The sequence below is a fragment of the Lepus europaeus genome, chromosome 18 (genome assembly GCF_033115175.1).
Source record: "Lepus europaeus isolate LE1 chromosome 18, mLepTim1.pri, whole genome shotgun sequence".
NCBI classification, from domain to species: domain Eukaryota; kingdom Metazoa; phylum Chordata; class Mammalia; order Lagomorpha; family Leporidae; genus Lepus; species Lepus europaeus.
The window spans coordinates 32,176,213-32,198,540 of record NC_084844.1 but is presented as its reverse complement, the minus strand read 5'-3'; the positions used below and the strand labels follow the sequence as shown (position 1 = coordinate 32,198,540).

Here is a 22,328-nt window from a genome sequence, read left to right as displayed (position 1 = left end):
GAAGTCATCCGGTTCCAGTCTGAAGCTGTGGCCACTGGCACCAGTCTCCAGGGACTGCATGTTCATAGGGGGAGAGTTGGGTGAGGGTAACAGGTGGAATAATAGGGAAGAAAATAAGGCAGTCTCATTTAAACAGTTCTACTGTTGTTTTTACTTGTGCTTTCTAACTCTTGTTTGCACAGAGAAAAGAGCTCCCGTGTGCTGATTAAATGCTGAATGACCCACAGGGGCTGGAACCAGGAGCTGGGAACCCCAGCCAGGTCTTCCACGTGGGTGGCAGGGACCATCACTCGCTGCCTAACAGGGCCTGCACTGCCAGGAAGCTGGAGTCAGGAGCCAAAGCCAGAGCCAGGAGTGGAGCCCAGGGTCGCCAACGTGGGACACGGTTGTCTTCACCACTCGCTAAACGGCCCCTATCTCTCAGAAGGAAAGGAGGCAAGAAAGCTGAAGACAGGAGAGAAAGGAGGCGAGAGACAGAAAGGGAGACAGACACAGAAAGGCGGGAAGAAATAGTGAGACCCCACCCTGATGGTGGACGCAAGGCTGTGCGGGAGCCAGACGGCACGGCACGAGGATCCCCAGCCCGCGGGCACTCACCGCAGAGCGACCCACAGGTGGGCGTAAGGGCGCGCGGGAAGTTCCAGTGCTGGGCGCCTGAGCCCACCCCACGCCTTCGCGCCGCTCTCCGACCCTCCCGCTAGGGGGCGACTGGGACCTCGGCGAGCTCGGGCTTCCCGGGGCCGCGAGCGGCCCGCCCCGTGCACGCCCCCAAGCGACTTCCTGGCAGGCGCGGGCAACGCCTTCCCCGGCTAGGTTTCGTTTCCCCGGGAGCCTCTGGGCAGTCGCTCGGCGCTCCGGATCCCGTGCCGTCCCCAGGAGCGCCATGGCGGAGCTGCTGCCCTTAGCCGAAGAGCTGTCGTGCTCCATCTGCCTGGAGCCCTTCAAGGAGCCGGTCACCACCCCGTGCGGCCACAACTTCTGCCGCTCGTGCCTGGACGACACATGGGCCGTCCAGGGCCCGCCGTTCCGCTGTCCTCAGTGCCGCACCAGCTACCAGGTGCGCCCGCAGCTGCACAAGAACACGGTGCTGTGCTCCGTGGTCGAGCGGCTCGCGATAGTGGAGCAGGACCAGGCCCGGGCGCCCGGCGACGGCTGGACGCCGCCCGTGCGCAGCGCGGCCCCCAGCACGGTCGCCCAGGTGGCCTGCGACCACTGCCTGAAGGAGCCCGCCGTGAAGACGTGCTTCGTGTGCACGGCCTCCTTCTGCCAGGAGCACCTGCGGCCGCACCTCGACAGCCCCGCCTTCCGGGACCACCCGCTGCAGCCGCCCGTGCGCGACCTGCAGCGCCGCAAGTGTCCCCAGCACAACCGCCTGCGGGACTTCTTCTGCCCGGAGCACGGCGAGTGCATCTGTCACGTCTGCGTGATAGAGCACAAGACCTGCTCGCCCATGTCCCTGAGTCAGGCCAGCGCTGACCTGGAGGTAGGCTGGCGGGGGTGGGGGGTGGGGGCGGGAGGGAAGCGTGGGCCCGCTGGGCGCTGCAGAGAGGCCGCCATGCCCCGGATCCCCTGGGGAGGGAGGCCTCGCTGGGCCTGAGTTGGAGTAGGGGTATCCCCAGCGACAGAGCAGGAAAGAGCTGGGAGGTTGTGCAGCCCTCCCCGCTCATGGCCCGTGCCCCAGCCATAAACCCATTTAACAGAGGGAATACTTGCGGGAGAGCTGGCTTGCTTGAAACCTGCACTTATCTGCTTAGGTCTTTGGGAGAGGGTTTTGAGCCGTCGTATAGGAACCCTGGAGCTCACCTCTCTGCCCTCATGGATTTCTGGCGGCACCTGGGAGGTGATTATTCTCAGTTTCGTTTCGTAGTTGAGTGAACCGAGGTCCGTGGGTGTTAATTTAGCTGGGGCATAAGCATTGTGGCCCAGCAGGTGTAGGTCTGACTCACAATTTGCAGTTTCTCCCCATGGACCAGCCTCCTATCCAGGTCTGTGGAGTCCAGAGCGGGGGACATCCTCAAGTGGCCCAAGCCTCCATCTAGTGACCTGGGAGGGTGGGCAGAGTCCCTGGAGGTGACCCCACGCTGTGCTGGTGTGACTGAGCTGGGCTTTGGCCCTGCTCCTGGGTCCTCCTGGGTCCTCCTGGGTGGTAGGAGGAGGGACTAGGTGAGTCGCTCAGGGCCTTCTAGACCTGTGCTGGTTTCAGTAGTTTTGGGGAAACCGTACCTGCCCTCTGTGGACTCACAGCAGAGCGGGGTAAGGTGTCATCCACCCACTTTGCTTATGCAGTCCCAGCTCCCCGGCGGCGTCTGACTGCATTTCATATCCAGGAGGACAAAGAACAAGGCCTGGCCTCATGCTGCCAAAGGAGACCTGAGCCTGGGGGGTGGGGTGGCAGGACTGCCGGGCCCAGGGGATAGGCCTGGCTCCCATCTGGCCGCAGCCCTTCTTTGCTTCCCTGGGTCTGAGCTGGGCTCCTCTGGTCTTTTCCCCTGAGTTTAGAAGCTGGCTTTGAGGCATGTGATCTGGCTGGGTGTGGCCTGTGGCCCACACGCTATCTCAGCCGCTGTTCCAAGCCAGGAGGAGGGCCCGTGTCACAGAGGTTGAGTCTGACACGTCATGGGTCCTAGATTTAAGGTGAGGGTGGGTCCCGAATAGCTCAGGTAGAGTGGGAGAGGCAGCAAGGAAGAAGGGAGGGCCAGGGAGTGTTGATACAGCTTGCGAAGGGAAGGAAATGTGTTTTTCCTAGACATTTCTGGCATGCTCAGATTGGGTTGTGTGTGTTCATTTTAATCCCAGGGTTTGAGCTGTGCCAGTTAACAGCAGTGTGGCCTCTGGCAAGTCGCTTAATTGCCCCGTGGCTCAGTGCCTGCCTCTGTGGAGGCTGGGTTGTTCCAACCGCATGGCGTTGTTCTGCGCTGTAAATACATGAACGTGTGGAAAGCGGTGTGGAAGTCGCGGCAGGTCAGAAATGCCAGCTGCCGCGACAGCGGCGGCCGTGACTTCCCTCCCCACTTCTGTGCCGCAGCGCTCGGCTCCGTCTGAGCAGAGGTCTGGCAGTCTGGGAGACTGGTGATGCGTAACGTGCCTTTGTTTCCGGAGGCAGCCGGGGCCAGGCAGTTCTGAATGAGCTTCACTGAGTTTGGGGGGCTGCATTGTTGACGCCTGGACTTTGGCCTCTGTGGGCTGTGTCGACCTTTTTCCTAACGTTGGTGGTCCCAGCCCACAGGGTGGCCAGGCGAGCCTTGGAATGTTGTCCCCTGTCGCCCTGAAGCTGACAAAGGCTCGCCCAGCTCTCCTCCAGGATTGTGGATCTCCAGGATTGTGGTTCCACAATCCCTTCTCTTTTAGCAATCCCCCCCTGCCTTCCCCTTCGGTTTTCTGTCTGCTTTTCTGGTTGTTGGCCGTGGGAGGATTGAGCCATCACCGAAGCAGCTGTCCCGGGTGGCTCTGCCTCCATGCCGGCGTGGCCACCTTTTTATTCTCCTCTCTTTGGTGTTGTCAGCTGTAAAATGGGTAGGCCTGAAGATGCTAGCAGAAATGAGTGGAATAAAAGTTTGTACAAGAGAGTTCAGACGTGAGACAGAGTAGTGGTAAGTAAGGTAGGTAGCAAGGTAGGGCATCTGTCAGAGCAGATGGGCCCCTCTCCAGATGGAATCTGAGAATGTCCAGTTTACATGAAGACTGGGGTTTGTAAGGCAATGGGGTCCAGTTCTTCCCATCTGTCTCCTTCCCCTCGCCCATCTTCTTCTGGAAAGAGAGTTTGCTGGGTGAAATAGGTACAGTTCCTCCCAGGGTTTTATTTCCCAGTGTCATCAGGCTGGGCAGCCCACTTGGCGCTGGGCAGGAGGGCAGGCGGGGATCACCTGCAGAGTTCTCAGGGCTGTGGACAGGACTTTGCAATGTGGAGACCCGTGCTGCTGGAGGCTGCCCCCTTCCCTCCTCTGGTGCTTTGTTGACTTTAGGCTACACACACACACACACACACGGGCTGATCTCTAACTTCCTACCTGGTGAAGTCCCAGGTATGGGCAGGTGCGTTGTTCCGGGTAATCCTCCTGATAGCCCTATGGGGTGGGAGCAGTTGTATCTCTTTTATGGCCAATGAAACTGAGGTGGTGAGAGCGGTACAGCTGCAAACTGGGACTTGAGCTGGGTCCGTCTGACCCCACATCCTGTTCTCTGAGCTTCCTTACTGTGCGGCCCCCCTAAAGGGTGATGGACTGCTTCAGAAAGCTCTACCCAGGTAAGACATGGGGTGGCCGAGCCCCTGTGGGACAGACTCAGGGCATGGCACCTGGTGTTGGGGGCAAGGCTGACGAGGAGCTGTCTCACCCTTGTGTGTTTTCTCTGCAGAACAAGCTGAGGTACAAACTCACCATCATGTACAGTCAGATCAACGGGGCGTCGAAAGCGCTAGAGGATGTGCAAGCCAGGCAGCAGGGTGTGCAGGTGAGTGGCCAGGCCCTTGTCTACCAGCCCGGCCCTGGGGCCCCCAGGCAGGATAGGGGCAGCGCTGAACTTGACAAGGCTGGTGTTGGGTGCGCTCACAAGCATCAGAATTCAGCACCAGACTTGCAAAGCAAGCAAAAGCACTGTGTGCTCAGGAGAGACCCTTTGCAAACCCAAGTTGAAAACCACCCACAGGCTCAACCGTGGGGGAACCTTCAGAACTTGAGCTGGGGGTGGCTGCTGTGGTACAGTGGTTAAACCACTGCTTGGGATACCCGCGTCCCATATCAGAGTGCTGGTTCGAGTCCCGACTCCCCTGCTTCTGATCCAGTTTCTGCTGGTGTGCACCCTGGGAGGCAGCAGGTATTGGCTGAAGTGCTTGGGTCCCTGCTGTCCTCATGGAAGACCCAGAGTTCTGGGCTCCTGGTGTCTGCCTGGCCCAGCCTTGGCTGTTGCAGGCACTTGGGGAGTAAACCAGTGGATGGAAGCTTGCTTGCTCTCTTTCTCTTTCCCTCTCTCTGTTATTATGCCTTTCAAATAAATAAGCATTTTAAAAAAAGAACTAAAATGTAGGAATATAAAGAAATGATTATGATCTGAATTAGGAGAAAAACAGGAAACCAATATCCACTAGAGTTTCGTCTTCTCTAAAAAGAGTGTTGTTTCCTGGGGCTGCTGTAACAAATTGCCACAGCCTTGGCGACTGAAACAAATGAAACTCATTGTTTCACAGTTCTGGAGGCCGGAAGTCCAAAATCACAACATGGGCGGGGTCAGTCACAGCATGGGCGGGGTCACACTGCCTCTGACATCTCTGACGGAGACGCCATCTTTGCCTCTCCCAGCTCCAGCCCCTCAGGCTGATGGCTTCGTGGCTGCATGGCTCCAGTCTCCCCTTCCTTCCCCTTTGTGTCTCCAAACACCTGTCAAATAAAAACAAAACACCTGTCTTTAGATTTAGGGCCCACCAGTGTAATCAGGGTGATCTCATGTTGAGATCCTTAGTTTAATTATATCTGCAAAGACCCTTTGCTGGGAGGCAGGTGTCGGGGGATAGGGAGGGAAGGCAGCATTGGATCCATTGCAGGGAGTACAGGAAAAAAGATAGGAAAGAAGTATTTTTTTTTTTTTTAAGATTTTTTATTTATTTGAGAGGTAGAGTTACAGACAGAGAGAGGGAGAGACAGAGAGGTCTGTCATCTGCTGGTTCACTCCCCAAATAGCTACAGTGGCCAGGGCTGGGCCAGGGCTGGGCCAGGCGAGAGCCAGGAGCTGAGAAATTCATCACAGTCTCTCATGTGGCGCAGGTGCCCAAGCACTCAGGCCATCTTCCACTGCTTTCCCAGGTGCATTAGCAGGGAGCTGGGACTCGAACCGGCACCCACATGGGATGCCTGTGTCTCGGGCTGCAGGTTGACCTGCTGCGCCACAACGCTGGCGTCTGCTAATGCATCTTGATTTGGACTAGCCACGTCTCAAGGGCTGGGAATGGAGCACAGGCACCCTGGTGTGGGATGCAGGCATCTTGACTGGCACTTCAGCTGCGAGGCTCAGTTCTCGGCCCCTCCGTGCATTTCTTTACGTGTTATCGTGCACGTATGTATTCTGTAGCAATTGATTCTGCCCTTCTGTTTGTTTCGCAGCTTTACATGAACAGCTGCTTCTCCAAGTCTGTGTCTTCTTCAAGTTGTGTTTCTCTCTTGGAGCTCTATTCCTGCATGGCCCCAGTTGATTAATTCTCATAACCATTTGGCTTTCCATCCTGTGAATAGCTCTCAGTTTCAAGTCTTCTGCTGACAGGTTTCCGGGTTGTTCCCAGGTTCTCGCTGTTTCAAAGCGTGTCGCTTCTGAACATTCTTGTGTGTGTCTCTGAGGCAGGTGTCTGCGCATTTTCCCAGAGTGCTTTCCTGGGATCGCAGCCGCCGCGCATCGGACACAAACGCCTCCGAATTTCCTAGACTGCCTGGTTGCTGCCCAGGGTGGCTGTGCTGGCTCCTACTGCTACAGGGCACGAGTCAGAGTTTCTGGTGCTCTGCCTCACCCACCTTGGGATGGAAGCTGTAGCTTTTTTTTTTTTTTTTTGCCAATCTCACGGTTCTTCTCTTGCCTCGGCCCTCTTAGGAGGCTACAAACAGGAAGATAGAGCAGCTGCGACAAGAATACCTGGAAATCAAGGCTCTCATCGATGCCTCGGAGGCCAGCTCGACTCGAAAGATAAAGGAAGAGGAGAAGAGAGTGCACGGCAAGTTGGACACCATTCATCAGGTGCTCCTCAAGAAGAAGAGTGAGATCCAGGCCCTGAAGGAGAAGATCGAGGACGGCCTCAAGGAAGGGGACGAGTTTGAGTTTCTGGAGGTGGGTGGCAGGGCCCGGGACCACCGGGTCTGGAAGCGATACGGTGGGGCCTGGCGCCGTTGGGCTGGAAGAGGTCAACAGAAGTATCTCTGAGTTTGCTGGGTTGCGACACGACTTCAAAACGTACCGCAGCCCCAGGGCTTAGAAGAGCTGCTCAGTGGCTCCCTGGCCCCTGAGTGTGGGCACGTCTTCGTCTGCGCAGGGGCTCACGACGCCAGCATCTGAGGGAGCACACATGGCGTGGCCGTTGTTGGTAGAATTCATTTCCTTAGGGTTGAAGGAATGAGGTCGTCCCCTCCTTGCTGGCTGTCAGCCAAGGCCTCTCCCAGCTTGGTAGCTTCCTTCTTTCAAAGCTAGCAGGAGAGCTGCTCCCTCGAGGAAGGCCTGGTCCCCCTTTTGAGGACTTTTACCTGATTAAGTCTGGCTCACCCGAAAAATCCCCCTTTGGATGAACTCCAGGTCAACTGATTTGGGGTCTTTTTGTTGTTTGTTTCTTTTTAAAGATTTATTTATTTGAAAGGCAGCGTGATAGAGAGAGAAGAAGACACACATACACAGAGAAAGACAGATCTTCCATCTGTTGTTTCTCTCCCCAAATGGCCACAATAGCCAGGTGTAGGCCGGGTCAAAGGCAGGAGCCAGGAACTCCCTCCAGGTCTCCTGCATGGGGAGCAGGGCCGCACGCACTCGGGCCAGACTCTGTTGCCTGGGAACACCCTCTGAAAGCTGGATGGAAGCAGAGGACCCAGGACTTGAACCAGCATTCCAGTACGGGAGGCTGGCCTCACAATCAGTGATCAACCCACTGCGCCACAATGCTGGCCCCTGAGTGGGGGGTCTCAGTTACACTGGTAACATTCCTGCCTCTGCTTATAACCCAATCATGGGAGTGATATCCTGCCACATCCCCCTCTGCTCCCCCTCAAAGACCAAGGATTATATGGGGTGTGTCCCCCAGAGGGAACGGGGATCTTGGGGGCCGTCTTAGAATCCTGCCTTCGTCACACCCCATCCTCTGCCTCTTTCCTGCCTTCCTCTTCACTGCCCCCAGGCCCCTGCCCTTCGTGGCTCCCTCCCCCTTCATGTGGCCCACAAGGTTCTTGGCGACCAGATCTTGCCTTGGCCAGCAGCCTCGTGTCTTGCCACCTGCTCTCCCAGCCCATGTCCTGTGTCATGACCACGGGGGGGCATCACCATTCCCAGATGGAGTGGGCACTGGGCGAAATGCCATGCTTGACTCCTCGTCCCTGGACGCCACGTCCTCCTTCCAAGGCCAGCTCCGGTTTCCCCGTCTTCTTGGGATCCTTTTTTTCTTGCCTTGATGGATATTGCAGAGCATGTCCCCCTGCCTCTCCTGGAGCACTGGTGGCAATGTGTCATGTCTGTTGCCATGGTAACCCATCCTGTTCCCTTGCTCCTCACGTCTCTAGTGTCCAGCACAGTGGGCCTGGTAGGGCATCTGGGTTCCCTGCCACCACCCTTGAAAGGCGCAGGTCCTGGGGAGAGTACAGGAGCGGTGGGAGCCTCTCCCTGTGCATGAAGCCCAGGCTGGAGGGCGTTCGGTTTCATCCCAAGTGCTCACACCTGTTTGTCGAGGACGCTGCCTCGACCTCTGGGAAGGTTTCTGAGTCCACAGCCAGGGCTCTTGATGCTGCGTGGCCGTGTTTGGTCTAAAAGTTTGCGACCTTCCGTCAGGCGCTGCCTTCCCCCAGGACGTGTCCTGGCCCAACTCTGCACCCGCTGGATGGCGCTGTCCATTCTCAGAGGTTGCAGGATAGACCTGGCCCTGGCCACCACTGCCTCTTCTCCATACCCAGCAAGAGGAGTGGGAAGAGCTTGGTCCTGAGGCCCAGACAGCCTCACTCCCAGTCGTGTCAGTGCCGGGAAATGGTGGATTTCCCAGGAGACCGCTTATCGTGCCTAGAACTCAGCTTCCCCACCTATAAGATGAGAAACCTCTGAGGTTCCTTCCAGCTTCAGGTTCCTGGATCTTAAAGTGGCGCCTCAACTTTGGGTGACTTCCGGCCTGTGCTGGAGTAGGCTGCCTGAAGTTAGCACCGTAGGCCCAGGGAAACTCTTCCCGAGGCACTGGCCTCCCTGGAGCTGCCTGCACTAATCCCCTGGCTTCTTCCAGAAAGCGTCAAAACTGCAAGGAATCGTGACGAAGCCAGTGTACGTCCCCAACGTGGAGCTGAATCATGAGCTGATACATTGCGTCTACCAGGGCACCTTGGACCTCAAAAATGAGCTGAAGCGGGCTACCAGGCAGCTCCAGGAGAAGAAGCCCAAGGAGGCCCCAGGCCCAGGTAACCCCTAGCAGCCCTGATGCTGTCCCCTGCAGAACTCTGAGCCGGGGTGAGCTGCTCGGTGTTTTGGCCAGGGCAGGGGTGGGGGTGGGGACACGTGACCCAGAGCTTTGGGGTTGGCATTCCAGGGGTCGCCTTCCATTTGCCAGGTGAAGTCTTTGCTTTATCTTGACATTGATGTTGCCATGAAACATGGTATGAGGCTTGATGTTGTAATAGGACTTCCAGGACAGGCTCTGTCTGTGACCCCGAAGCCAGCTTGCACGGGTTCTGAGTAGACTCAGGGTTGTCAGTGTGTTTGGTGAGGGAATGATGAGTTTGAGAACCCATAAAACCTGGACTTCCTCCTCAGCAGCCCCCCTCATCCTGTCCCCCATGTCCATCCATTGCAGGCCTCACCTCTTTAATTTTTCCCAAGTTAGTCCACTGGTCCCAGTGCCCCTCTCACTCACCTGCTGTCTGCTGCCGTCACCTGTACCCCATGACTGTGGCAACTTCCTTAATGGTCTCTGTGCGTCTACTGCTATAGCCAGAGGGAGCTTGTCAGGATTCAGGTCTCACCTCCTGGGACCTATCTCTTCTTCCCCTTTCAAAGGCTTTCCATTCCTGTTGGTTGCCAGACCCTTGACCTTGGCCTACAAGCCAGGTCAGGCCTTGTCTGTCTCTCCAATGCTACGGTGCCCCCATCCTCTCCCCATGCATCGCTCTGCATTCAGTTCTTCCACTATGCGAAGCTTCCTGCCACAGGGCCTTGGTACGTGCTCTCTTCCCACTTCTCAGAAGCCTGACACTCTGCCACCTGCACCGTTAACTCCTCACCCTTTGAAGCGCGGTTCAGACATCACATTTCTCAGCTGACATCCCTGCTACCACTGCCACGCCTTACGCTTGGTCCTGCAGTCTTACCATGCTTTCAGGCACATGCGTCTTTTTACTCTCCCTTGAATTGCTGTCTGTCTGCCCTGCCAGCTTGCGGTCTCTGAGGGCAGGGGCTATGTCTGTTTCTCATTCAACACTGTCCCACAGCACCTCACACAGAACCTTATGTGTCATCCAGGGCGTAGGCTTGGACTTCAACTTGGCCACTTGAATGTCCCTGCAGAAGGGCTTCTGAGACAAGTGGTGGTGCAGCTCCACTGGGGGAGTGACTTGTAGGGGTTCCAGCTGCTGTGGGGGGAACCAGAAGTGACCCTACCTCCATGCCACCCCAGGCACCTTCATCTCACGTGGGTGTCATCCCCAAAGTTAGAGAGGTCTCGAGGTCACAGACCTGGATGCTGGTGGCGATCAGGCTTGACCCCAGCTGCACCTTAAGCCAGAGAAAAGAAGGAACACGCTAACCTGGTCGTGCTCTTCCTTTGTTTCTGTCCCTTGCTGGTGACTGGATGAGGAAAGTCAGTGGAAGCAGCTGCCTGCAAACCCTCTGCCTGCCTGCCCTGGCACACAGGCTGCTAGGGCGGGTGGGGAAGAGCCGTGTCTACTGAGCTTTCTTCTCTGGCACAGGTGGCTCTGGAGACCATCCAACACAGGGAAAGATCAAACCCTCACACCCTGGGAAGAAGGTGTCATGTAAGTAGCCCTGCTGTGTCCCCATAGCTACAGCAAGGTCATGGCTGGCCTGTGCCCTGGCTCAGACACTCGCGGGGTCTGCTGCTTCCAGATGGGCACAGTTCCTTCCATCACCACAGGGAGCCCAACCTTGACTGGAGAAAGCTTTGGCTTTAGAGTGGAGGGGCATCCGCTTCTGCCCCCCACCGGCAGGGCAGGCACTGGGGTGGGAAGATGGTCCTCGGGCTCTGTCTGTCAAACTTGGGCAATAATGATCTGGAGCCCCCTGGCTTACTGGGAGTGCGGCTTCCATGAACCTATGAGCATGGGGGATGGGGGTGGGTGGGGTCTTTTTTTTTAAGATTCATCTTATTTAAAAGGCACAGTGCCAAAGAGGGAGATGTTCCATCTGCTGGTTCACCCCAAATGGCCATGACAGCCAGTGCTGGGCCACGCTGAAGCCAGGAGCCAGGACATCCATCCATGTCTCCTATGCGGGTACAGGGGCCTAAGCACTTGGGCCATCATCTTGCGCTGCTTTCCCGGGCGCATTAGTGGGGGGCTGGTTTGGAAGTGGAGCAGCCGGGACTCAAACCTGTGCCCAGATGGGATGCTGGTGCCACATGCTGTAGCTTAACCTACTGCGCCACAGCTCTGTCCCCACCTAGCTTTATTAACATGAGTCAAATTCATGCAAAGGAATGTTATGGTTTTTTGAAAGTGTCATTGGGTTGTACCTAAACCTCTTAATTCTAAAACTTTCTTTTTCAGATGAAAAGAAACCCAAGAACCCTTGTAAGTTGTGCATGTCTGCATCTTTTTCTTTCTTTCTTTTTAATATTAATTTATTTATTTGAGATACAGAATGGGAGAGAGAGAGAAACACAGACAGACAGAGATCTTCCACTTATTGGTTCACTCCCCAAATGCTGCAGCAGCCAGGCCGGGCCGGGCCAGGCCAAAGCCATGAGCCAGGAACTTCATCTGGTTCTACCACATGGGTAGCAGGAACTCAAGTATTTAAGCTATCATCCACTGCCTTCCCAGACACATTAGTAGGAAGCTGAATTAGAAGCAGAGCAGCCTGGACTTGAACTGGCACTCTGATACGGGATGCCGGTGTCGCAAGCGGTGGCTTAACCCGCCAGCCCCTTTGTCTTTTCTGTCTTGCCTCAAGAGGATTTGGGTTTTATGATTCTGTTCTATAACACAGGCAGGCCTGAGGTTGGAGGTGAGGGCAAGCAAAACTGAGTAAGGACAATCAGATGACTGTAGTCCTGTGTGGCCCTGGCCATGCAGGTGTGTGTGTGGCAGGGCTTGTGATAGTTGGCTTGGAAGGGAGTCGAGGCCACCTGGCTGCTGTGTGGCACGTCCCCCACTCATGAGTCTCCTCCCTCACCTGCAGCAGCTGACGCTGTCCCTCCATCTCCTGCCCCTTGCCCACCTGCCAAGATTCCCATCTTCGGAGCCCCAGGACAATTTGTGAGTTTGAAGCCAGCTGACGCAGAGGGTGAGTGACTGTGGGCCAGGGGCCAGGGGCCAGGGGGTATCCCTTTGGACTTTGTCCTGAACATAGCCCTCTGTGTCCTCTGCAGCTGCAGCCAAAGCTGCCCTCTCAGCAGCGAGCTCGGCAGCTGTCAAGGCCACCGAGCTGAAGGCCTTCTTGGACAAGTCCAGACCCGAGCTCCTGGAGTGTGAGTGGTGTGGGGGAGGGGCGTGGGTCCACGTGCTCCTGGCCCTTGGCTCTGTCCCAGTCCCAGTGGCCTGCATGGTCAGTGACTGCCCTCCCCAATCCCCTGCCTCTCTATGTCCCTCCGTCCTCCCCCCCTCCCTCCCTAGGCAGCTGTGAGTCCATGGTCAGTCCTTGCGGTCTCCCTGTTGCTGCCCAGCCTGTCTGAACCCCGCTGGCCCCTCTTTGAGTCTGAGACATGCACTGCTGAGCAGGAGCGGGAGGGTGATTCGTGGTCCCAGGGCCAGCAGCCCTGCCCTGGGAGTCCTGTTGCCTCCCCCATCACCCAGCCCAGCCCCCATTCCAAAGCCTTCCAGCCACCGGTCCCCTCCCACACAGTGCTGCACACTCAGATGCCCAGAGGGCACCCTTCACCACTCACTGTCCTCTCACCGCCTTCCTCAACTCATCCCAAGGCCCCCACCCTGGAGCTGCCGTTCTTGCTCTCTGCACAATCTCACACTCTCCGTGGGGCCCCTCCCTCTGTCCCCTTCTCCCCTCCCCCAGCGGAGCCTGCCTATGCACGGCACATTTGCATCTCCCTCTCTTCGCAGAAACACACCCTACAAACCTTTCTTGGCCATAGCTCTGTTTCCCACCTCCCTTTTACCCAAATACTCATTACAAATACAGATTCTGTCGGGCCGGTCCTCCGAGGCCAGGGGCCGGGGGGCCAGCGCAGAAGGCTGGGTGTTTGGCTCATTGCCCCGCAGCCCCTTGCGAGGGAAGTTGGGGAGCTTGCGGCTCACGCCCATGCTTGTTGGCACCCCTCCCCCAGGGAGCTTTTCCAAATCCCTGCCCCGGGCCGCAGCCCGGCTCTAACTCAGCCTCAGTGCTCTTCAGGGCTGCCCAAGGGTGGCTGAGGTGACAGCCCCAAGTCAAGTCCTCGTCCTGCTGCAGGCTTTGTCCCTGCCTCTTCATCCATGGCCTCTGTGCCCTGATCCCAAACTTTGGTCTCCCTTGACCTCCCAGTGGCGTTCCTCCTGTTTGTCACAGTCTCTCCCCGGAGCCCCAGAGCCACCACACTCCCTCGGGGTTCCAATGACCCCTCCAGTCACTGCCTCCTGGGGCTCCTTTGCACACTCGTCTCCCTGTCCCATTTGGAAGTGGTTGGAGTTCTTTCTTCAGGGCCAAGATGAGCTCCCCTCCCATGGGAGGCCAGAGCCAGTGCTAGGCTGGAACTGCCACCCCATCAGTTGTTCAGAGCCTCAGGTGCTCCGTGGCAGGGCCACGTAAACAGGGAAAGTAGAAGTCTAGCAGCTTAGGACCTCAGCAAACATTTTCCCAGCCCATTCACTTCTCCCCTGGGGAAACTCGGGCCCCATTGAAAAGTACTGCGTCCAGCCAGCCAGCAGCAGGGGCTCCTAGTTCCCAGGTTCCTAAGATTGACCCTGTCTGCCTTGCCCTGCAGCCTGGCTCCCCTGGGTTCTGTATTGCCTGTGAAGGGAGGGGCCGAGACAGGGAGTCCCCAGGAGGCAGCAGAGTGTGAGGACAACACTGGAACTTGTTGAAAGTGGCAGGAAGGGTAGGGTGGGCAGGCTAGTGTCCCAGCCAAGGACATGTTTAGGCCATTTGTGTGCTTACAAATCGTGGTTGGCTCCTTGCTCCCACCGGTTAAGTCCAGGCCTCTCTCCCTTCCCCGTTTCTCTTCCCCTACCCCTGTGTCTGTGTTTCCCACTGCATAACCCTCCGTGACCCAGCAGCAGGTGCCCACCATCCTGTGACTCCGTGGCTCTGCCCTCACTGTACCATGGGTTGCAGTAGCTTTTCTCCCTCCTCTGCCTGGTTCTTCTCACTTTCTTTGGTGTGGTTCAGATCCCGGCCTGCCTGTCCCCATACTCTCCCACCCCTCAAGTGGAATCAGTTGTGAATGGGTCTCTGTGACCCTACTGCAGTGTGCCCACCATTCAGCACAGATGGGTCTTACGGTGCTGCTGTTATTGATGGATTTGCCTTGCTTGTTGGAATGTCCACTCCATGAGGCCAGGCATCTTGTCTCTGGTTCATGGTTGTGCATGTTATGTGGAATCAGGTGCTCAGTCACTAGATTTGGGTAGAATGATGGGCAGATGACCGGCTGGTTGGACAGAATGGGTGAGTGGGTGGGTGGGCAGATGAGTGATGGAGGGATGGATGAATGGATGGGTAGACAGGCAGCTGAAATGGATGGATGGTTGGTTGGATGGATGGATGGTAGGTAGGTGGATATGTGAATGAATGGACAGATAGATGATGAGTGGGTGAAATGATTGGATGATTGATTAGTTGGATGGATAGTAGGTAGATGGACATGTGGATGAATGGACAGATAGATGAACGAGTGGGTAAGATGAATGGACTGATAAAAATGAACGAATAAATCGTAGAAGTCAGGGAAAGGTCTAAAGCTGAGCACCTTGGGCCCCTTGTGACTGACTCCTTGGGGTGCTGTCTCCTCAGATTCTACGAAAGTCATCCTGGACTACAACACTGCCCACAACAAGGTGGCTCTGTCAGAGAAGTATACCGTGGCTTCCGTGGCTGAGGAGTCTCAGAACTACCGGCCACATCCCCAGCGGTTCACATACTGCTCTCAGGTGCTGGGCCTGCACTGCTACAAGAAAGGGGTGCACTACTGGGAGGTGAAGCTGCAGAAGAACAACTTCTGTGGGGTAGGTGTCTGCTACGGCAGCATGGGACGGCAGGGCCCCCACAGCCGGCTTGGTCGCAACAGTGCCTCCTGGTGTGTGGAGTGGTTCAACACCAAGATCTCAGCCTGGCATGACAACGTGGAGAAAACTCTGCCCTCCACCAAGGCCATGCAGGTCGGCGTGCTTCTCAACTGTGACCACGGCTTTGTCATCTTCTTTGCCATTGCCGAGAAGGTCCACCTGTTGTATAAGTTCAAGGTGGACTTTACCGAAGCCGTGTACCCAGCCTTCTGGGTGTTCTCCACGGGTGCCACGCTCTCTATCTGCTTCTAGTGGGCAGCCCGGGGACCTTCTGGCTGACTGCCTGTGAGGCGTCCAGGACTCAGATGAAAATGCTGCATGGGGGATGCTCCTCAGAGAACTTTCCAGAGAGTCCCCAAGGCTGGAAGGACCGGAGGAGTTGGGGGGCGGGAGGGGAGGTGGGATGTGGAGGGATTTGGCCAGGGAAGGAGGTGGGGGTCCCTGTGTTGTGAAGAGAGATTTCTTTCTCCTATACCCCCTGGGGCATGGTGACCTCTTTCCTACTGCTCCTGCTGTTCTCCAGGCTCTGGGCCGAGCTCTGGGGAGGAGTCATGGTGCCCCTGTCTTCTTAGAAGTCTGTGTCTGTTGCAGGCTCTTTCCCAGGCTCCTTGGTCTGTGGCTCTTGGATCTCTGGGGTAGGGTTCAGATCTTCGTGTTTTCATGACTGTTCAGAGTTTCAGTTCCAGACTCGTTGATTCCCGATGTGCTGTACCCCCTGTAGCTCCTGTTGGTGCCCGGTCTCCTGGTTATTGTCTGTGTTCTAGGGACACCGTCCACAGCAGGTCTCCTCCCAGACCAGAGCTGCCCAGAGAAGTGTAGCCTCTTCCTTCACTGGAAAATGGCTCACGCTGTTGCTCCCAGGACCCCACTGATGGTTTTGAGATGCCCAATTGAACCAACACCTTATGAATGAAGATTTCAAACTAAGATCTGAGTCAGGCCTGTCTGGAATTCGTGGTTCAAAGTCAAGATGACCCACTCCTAAATGTTACAAGAGGCGTCTTGCTGCTGCCCTGCAACCTTCACTGAGCCTTGCTTCTTGTAGCCTAGGGCGAGGCGCTCTGCCCAGTAAGAGTGGCCCTGGCCTGGGTCAGCACAGGACAGGCAGCCTTGCTCTCGGCACGGTGTCTCCCCTTCTCACTGACGCCTCTCCCAAGCAGTAGAACCCCCGACCCCTGACCGTAGATACTGGACTGACTGGTGTCGATCCCACCTTGGCTAGCACCCAGCTGCTGCAGACAGGCTGTGGGTGGCTGCCACAGGGACCGTACTAGGACGGCCACTGCGGTGACTTGCCTGTGGTGGCCCAAAGGGCCTCGCTGCAGACGCCGTGGGAAACAGCAACATTCCTGCTCCTCCCTGGTGACAGACTGCAAACCCAGCGCTGGCCTTTGCATGAGTCAGAGGCCTGTTGCGGCCCTGGCCCCTTCTGTCTTCCTCCTTTGAGCAGGATAGAGGTCTGGAAGACACGGGCCAGGGAGGGAATGAGCCGAATAGGGTCAAACTGGTGGCTGTTTTCCCTGCAGAGTTTCTGTGCGGTGAAAATGACCCATCTGTCAAGGGATAGGAGTGAGTGGACTGCTGCAATTTTCTCAAGCTCCTCAGAGCCTGCCATTGTCAGGATGCACGTTCCCATCCTGACAAGTGAGAAATTGAATCTCTGGTGACATGAGTCCAGTTCTGGGCTTTCCTAAGAGGAGGGCTCTGGTCGGGCTTCTTAGGATATGCAAATAGGTCACCACTGGGGAAGAAGACACCCCAGATCTTTTCTTGAGGATATTTGAAAATGTGACACATCTCCAGCCTCTTGTTGGAATCCCAGGGCTCAGAGCACGTGGTGTTCCTGACAGACGTCTGGTCTGTGTCGTCTCCCCGACAAGGACTTTGAGTTCCTTGGAAGAGAGAATCTTTGTAGGGAACACATCCCTACAATGGCTGATACGTAGCCCTGAAAGTTTTTTTCTTCTATTGCTTCTTGGAAGAAAAGATCTTTGCTGATCCTTGTCTGCGTTTGAAAAGGGTCCATCCTTATGGATGTCCTGAAACAAAAGCCCTGTCGAGGCCCATTCATGCTTGGGTAGCAGCCCGGCTTCGAGTAGAAAGCCAGAGCTCTTATCCACAGCTGCTGCTGTGGCTGATCGTAGAGAAACGGAGGCAACAGGGCTGACTCTCCCCTGGCCAGCGTGCAGCTCAGATTAGGAAAGCCGGGGTCCTTCTGCAGACCAAAGCTGAGCCCAGGGCACAATGCTTTGGAGCTGTAAGTTCTGCCTGCAATGGGGAGACCTTACCTCGGCCGGCCTCGCAGGGCCTCTGCGTGGTCCTCGGCTCCTGGAGCTGGAGGACTGAATCCACCTGGGTCCCCATCTCACAGAGTAAGTCACGCGAGAGTCACTGTTCCACTCTCGTCATTTCGACAGGGAGTGGACGCTTCCTAGCATAAGGCAAAACCCTGGTACCAGAAATATCTGGAAACACAAGATACTGTCCTGGGACTAGGGACTGATCCAGTATAGCAGGTCTGATTCGAGACTGGTTGGTCGATGATTCCTGCCATAATTACTCTGAAGTTGATCTGTGATCTGTGACTATAATACTGATATATTCTCTTTTGCCTCGTTTCCCTTCTCACTATGGATTTTAATGAAGCAGGAGTATTTGAGCTATAATTTCTAGAGCTTATTTTATTTAGAATTGATTTTCTTACGGAAATAATCACAGTTAGAGACAGGGCCAAGGTTGGCTGCTGGGCCTTAGAAGACCTGAGTGCAACCAAGCAGTGTGTGACACCCGTTCTGGCATCACAGTGCAGGTGGAAAGTGTTACCTGTCCATCATGCTGGGGACAACAGGTGAGCATCAGAAGGCCAGGGGCCCCACCCAGCCACTCCCTGGGCTGCAGATTGGTCCACGTGACGCAGGCCATGGATGCAGCACCCCCTGGGGAGCGTCCCACGAAGTTTTCTCAGACTGGTAGGTGAGGCACATGCAGGGGGTCAGGGGACAGTGATGGGAAGGAAAGGTTCATTGTGTTTTTTCTTTTTTTTATTTGACAGGCAGAGTTAGACAGTGAGAGAGAGACAGAGAGACAGAAAGGTCTTCCTTCCGTTGGTTCAGCCCCCAAATGGCCACTACGGCCGTTGCTGCACCGATCCGAAGCCAGGAGCCAGGTGCTTCCTCCTGGTCTCCCATGCAGGTGCAGGGCCCAAGCACTTGGGCCATCCTCCACTGCCTTCCCAGGCCACAGTGGAGAGTTGGACTGGAAGAGGAGCAACCGGGACTAAAATCCAGCGCCCATATGGGATGCCGGTGCCACATGTGGAGGATTAACCAAGTGAGACATGGCCCTAGCCCCTCCTTGTATTTTTTCTACTCTTGCATAATGTTTGAAAATTTCTGGAGTGAAAATTGGGAAGAAAAACAACCCAGGCCCCGTTTAGTGGATTTTATACCTGTCTGAACAAGGGTAGGAGTTGGAGGAGATGTGGCTTTGAGGTCTGTGAAAGAACGCGGCTGATCTTTGTCCCTCGTTCTTGAGGGAGACTAAGTCCTTGGGATTTCCTGGGCTCTAAGAGTTCCTTTGTTAAACATGAGCCCCTTGGACCATACCCTGAGTTTGTGAAACACCAGCCACCTGTGATGAGAGGCTGGGGCTTCGAGCCTCTCCTACCTCCAGGGAGGGCTTCTGGGAGGGGGCTAGGGGATTGAGTTCAGTCACATAGGCAACAATGCAATCAATCCTGCCTACACAGTGAAATCCCAGGACGTGGGGGCTCCGTGGTGCTTGCTGTTGTGAACACGTGGAGATGCTAGAAGGGTGGCGGACCCTGATTCTGCGAGGGTCTACAGAAGCTCTGTGTTCCAGACTTTTGTGTCCTGTGGAATAAAACTGGCCTCCTGAGTACGGTGCTGTCCTGTGTCCTGTGACTCCTAGCAGATGATGACCTGAGGGAGGGCGCGGTGCCTCTGGGATTGGTAGCAGAGGCAGCTGGCCTGGGCCCCAGAGGGGCCGTCTGAAGTAAGAGCAGTCTCGTTGGGGACTGTTCTTTGGCCAGTGGCATCTGACCTAGCTCTGCAGGGTGAGTGGCACAGCACTGGTGTCACAACGGGTGGTGGTGGGCCTGAGCCTGCTGCTCTGAACTGGAGCCCCGCGAATGCACACACACAGAGGTGTTCCCTCCCATGGGAGGTCCCCAGCGTTCAGCTTCGGGGTTTTATTCTCTGGGCCCCACCTTCTGCTGCAGCAGTTCCCTCCTCATGGTCACTGTCAGGCAGATAATTAGACACGAGTGATGGGGGAGAGCACAAGACCTCCCTCCAGGGCTGAAACCAAGGACCTGCCCTTGGCCAGAACCCACCCGACACTCCCCACTTTGCATTTTAACTTGTGGTTAAAGTACCCTGATGAAATGGGAGCCCAGCTGGACTGGAAAAGCTCAGTTCGTAGCCACCTGTACAGAGAGCCCAAGGAGAGGCAGCTTCTGGATGTTGGTCACCGATGCCAGTCAAGAGCATCCCAGCCACATCACCAGCCCCTCATACATTAGAAATAAAAGCCCCAGACAGGGAAGAAAAGGTGTCGCTGGCTCTCTCTGTTTCTTGGAACATACTTTAATAAGACCTGTTTTTGCTGTCCCTACTTTGATCTCTGAACTAAATTCAGTGAAAAAGGATGGGGGAAGCTGGCTGTCTGTGGCAGATAGTCCAGCCGTTCAGACACCCCGTTAGTGTCGTGGGACACACTTTTACGAAATGTTCAGGACGGTCCCTTGTGACTTCTTAGGAAAGCCAAGCTGAGTGTGTGTATGTGTGTACATGCAGGGGGCGGGGAGGGGGGGAGCTGATTTCTAAGTCCCCTGGGGTCTGTGGGAGGGAGGCACTGACTAGTACTGCCCTTCCAGGCATTTTCTCACCTGTTCCCAGGAGATCTTGAAATGCTATAGCATCATCAATGACAGATGGAACCCCAACTGCTGTTAACCTGGGAGTGACCACCTACCTGCACTGTAGTGTGTAGGGGCAATCCCATATGTAAAATATAGAAAGGCTCTAAAGAAACAGATCTGAGAGTGATGGCAGGGATCCCATGAAAGAAGCTCTTGGAGGGGGAATTTGGAATTGTCACCAAAAGCTGGTGCCCCAGCAATATAATGAGGACTGGATTTGGGGGTAAAGAGAAGAGAACATTTTACCTCGGCAGATGAGAGGGTCGCAGACCTCTGGGTCTTGAGAGCTGCTGTGTTGAAGGGGGGTGTTTGGGGTCTACAGAAGGGTACAAGGAAACAGGAGTGGGGTGTTTGAAATTCAGGAAGGAGCTCAATGCTCTGGTGTAGGGCTCCAAGGCTTGTACATTCCTTCAGTTTCATGCTCTGGTTGTCGGCAGAAGCAGTTTCTCGACAAGAAGCAGGGTGATACGTGCCTTAGGACATAGGACATGCAGCCGGGAGCTACACACAGGTGGTAGTTATTTTCTGCTCCGGATCTGAAAGTCCCCTATATGAACCCCCCGGGGACAATACTGTTCTTTACTGGAGAAGTGAATGAGCTGGGGATTCTGGTGACTGGAATCTTTCAGGGCTGGCTGTACCACTCCCTGGATGCAGGGAGTTCAGCCAGGGAGGGCGGCTCGAGAGCTCTGGGTCCTGATGGGAGCTAGCATCTGCATTTGAGGCACTGTTCTGGGGCTTGGTTCCGGAATGAATGAATGAATGAATGAAGAATGAAATGGGGTCCCTGTGCTGATGCGTGTGTGCTGGCCTTGAACCCTGGGATGGTGTTGAGCTCTGCATAGGATAGAACAGCATCCTTAATGCTCAGATTCCGGTCCCCCATCCAGCTAGGTCTGTGCCTCTCCATTCGAGCCACTGCCTCCAGCCAGCTCCAGCAGAGCCAGGACTTCCCACCAGGCACTCCAGTGTGGCATACAAGCATCCCAAGGAGTGTCTTAACCACTGTGCCAAATGCCTGCCCCCAGGGAAATTCAGGTGGAACTGCCCTGGAGGCTGGGGCAAAGCATGGTAGCTACAAGGCCATTTTCTGTTCTCAACTAAGGCATACGGGTGTTGCCACCACTCCCTTCCTAGACTCCTCGCACACAGAGTCCCTGCACCTGAGCCCTCCTGACCTGGGAGTCCCGCCTGCTCCCTCTCTATGCAGATGCACTCAAACTTCTGCCATTCACTTTCTGCTGACTGCATTCCCCGCCCCTCCAGCTCCCATCCCTGGCTTGCTGTTTGTGCTGGGAGCCACAGATAAGACATTTTCATCCCCAGGCTGTGCTGATCCCTGTTTGCGTTCCATGACCTTTGTCCCAGATAAGTGGTCGCCAAGGAGACGGTTGTCCTCCCCTGGTGGCTTTAAAGCCACGAGAGGCCTCTCCCTGCTCTCCTCAACCACCACCTCTGTTCCTTCTCCTCTATGGGCCTTCATCTATGTAGTCATCGCATAAACGTGATCACAGTGAGGAAGTGTCCTAAGGTGGATCAGACCACCTAGGGAGCTAGTGGGGTTTCCCATCCACAGCCTTTCCCCCTGCAGTCACGTCAATGCTTTTCTAAGATTTTGCTTACTCATGATGTAGAATTAAAGCAGGATGAGGCCGGTGCTGTGCCATAGCAGGTAAAGCTGCTGCTTGCCGTGCCAGCCTCCCATATGGGTGCTGGTTCGAGTCCTGGCTGCTCCACCTCCGATCAGCTCTCATCAGTGTTTGCACTGGATGGAGTTCCTGGCCCCTGGCTTTGGCCTGACCCAGTCCCAGACATTGTGACCATTTGGGGAGTAAACCAGTGGATAGAAGACCTCTCGCTCCGTCTCTGTCTCTCTGCTTTTCTCTGTCACTCTGCCTTTCAAATAATAAATAAGTTTTTTTTTTTTTTTTTTAAATTGGGGGAAGTTGTTTTGGTCTTTTTTTTGACAGGCAGAGTGGATAGTGAGAGAGAGAGAGAAAGGTCTTCCTTTGCCGTTGGTTCACCCTCCAATGGCTGCTGCAGCTGGCGTGCTACGGCCGGCGCATCGCGCTGATCCGAAGCCAGGAGCCAGGTGCTTCTCCTGATCTCCCATGGGGCCCTAGCACTTGGGCCATCCTCCACTGCACTCCCGGGCCACAGCAGAGAGCTGGCCTGGAAGAGGGGCAACTGGGACAGAATCCGGTGCCCCGACTGGGACTAGAACCCAGTGTGCCGGCGCCGCAAGGCGGAGGATTAGCCTGTTGAGCCGCGGTGCTGGCCTCAATTCC

At 55.7% G+C, this 22,328-nt stretch overlaps 1 protein-coding gene across 1 annotated transcript; it reads left to right on the top strand.

Moving 5' to 3' along the window:
* Positions 1 to 801: 801 nt before the first annotated feature.
* On the top strand, positions 802 to 19,892 carry TRIM25 (tripartite motif containing 25). Its single transcript, XM_062215648.1, has 9 exons — positions 802 to 1,483; positions 4,354 to 4,449; positions 6,571 to 6,804; positions 8,939 to 9,110; positions 10,614 to 10,679; positions 11,430 to 11,453; positions 12,064 to 12,168; positions 12,254 to 12,352; positions 14,827 to 19,892. Exons 1-9 carry the CDS (start codon positions 884 to 886, stop codon positions 15,348 to 15,350), a joined length of 1,920 nt encoding a protein of 639 aa, XP_062071632.1. The 5' UTR covers positions 802 to 883; the 3' UTR covers positions 15,351 to 19,892.
* Positions 19,893 to 22,328: the final 2,436 nt, after the last annotated feature.

Excerpts from the sequence above, each read along its gene's own strand:
- TRIM25 (XM_062215648.1), top strand. The coding sequence starts at position 884 with ATGGCGGAGCTGCTGCCCTTAGCCGAAGAGCTGTCGTGCTCCATCTGC. Across the intron at positions 6,805-8,938 it reads ACGAGTTTGAGTTTCTGGAG|AAAGCGTCAAAACTGCAAGG; the intron begins GTGGGTGGCAGG and ends GGCTTCTTCCAG. Across the intron at positions 12,353-14,826 it reads CAGACCCGAGCTCCTGGAGT|ATTCTACGAAAGTCATCCTG; the intron begins GTGAGTGGTGTG and ends CTGTCTCCTCAG.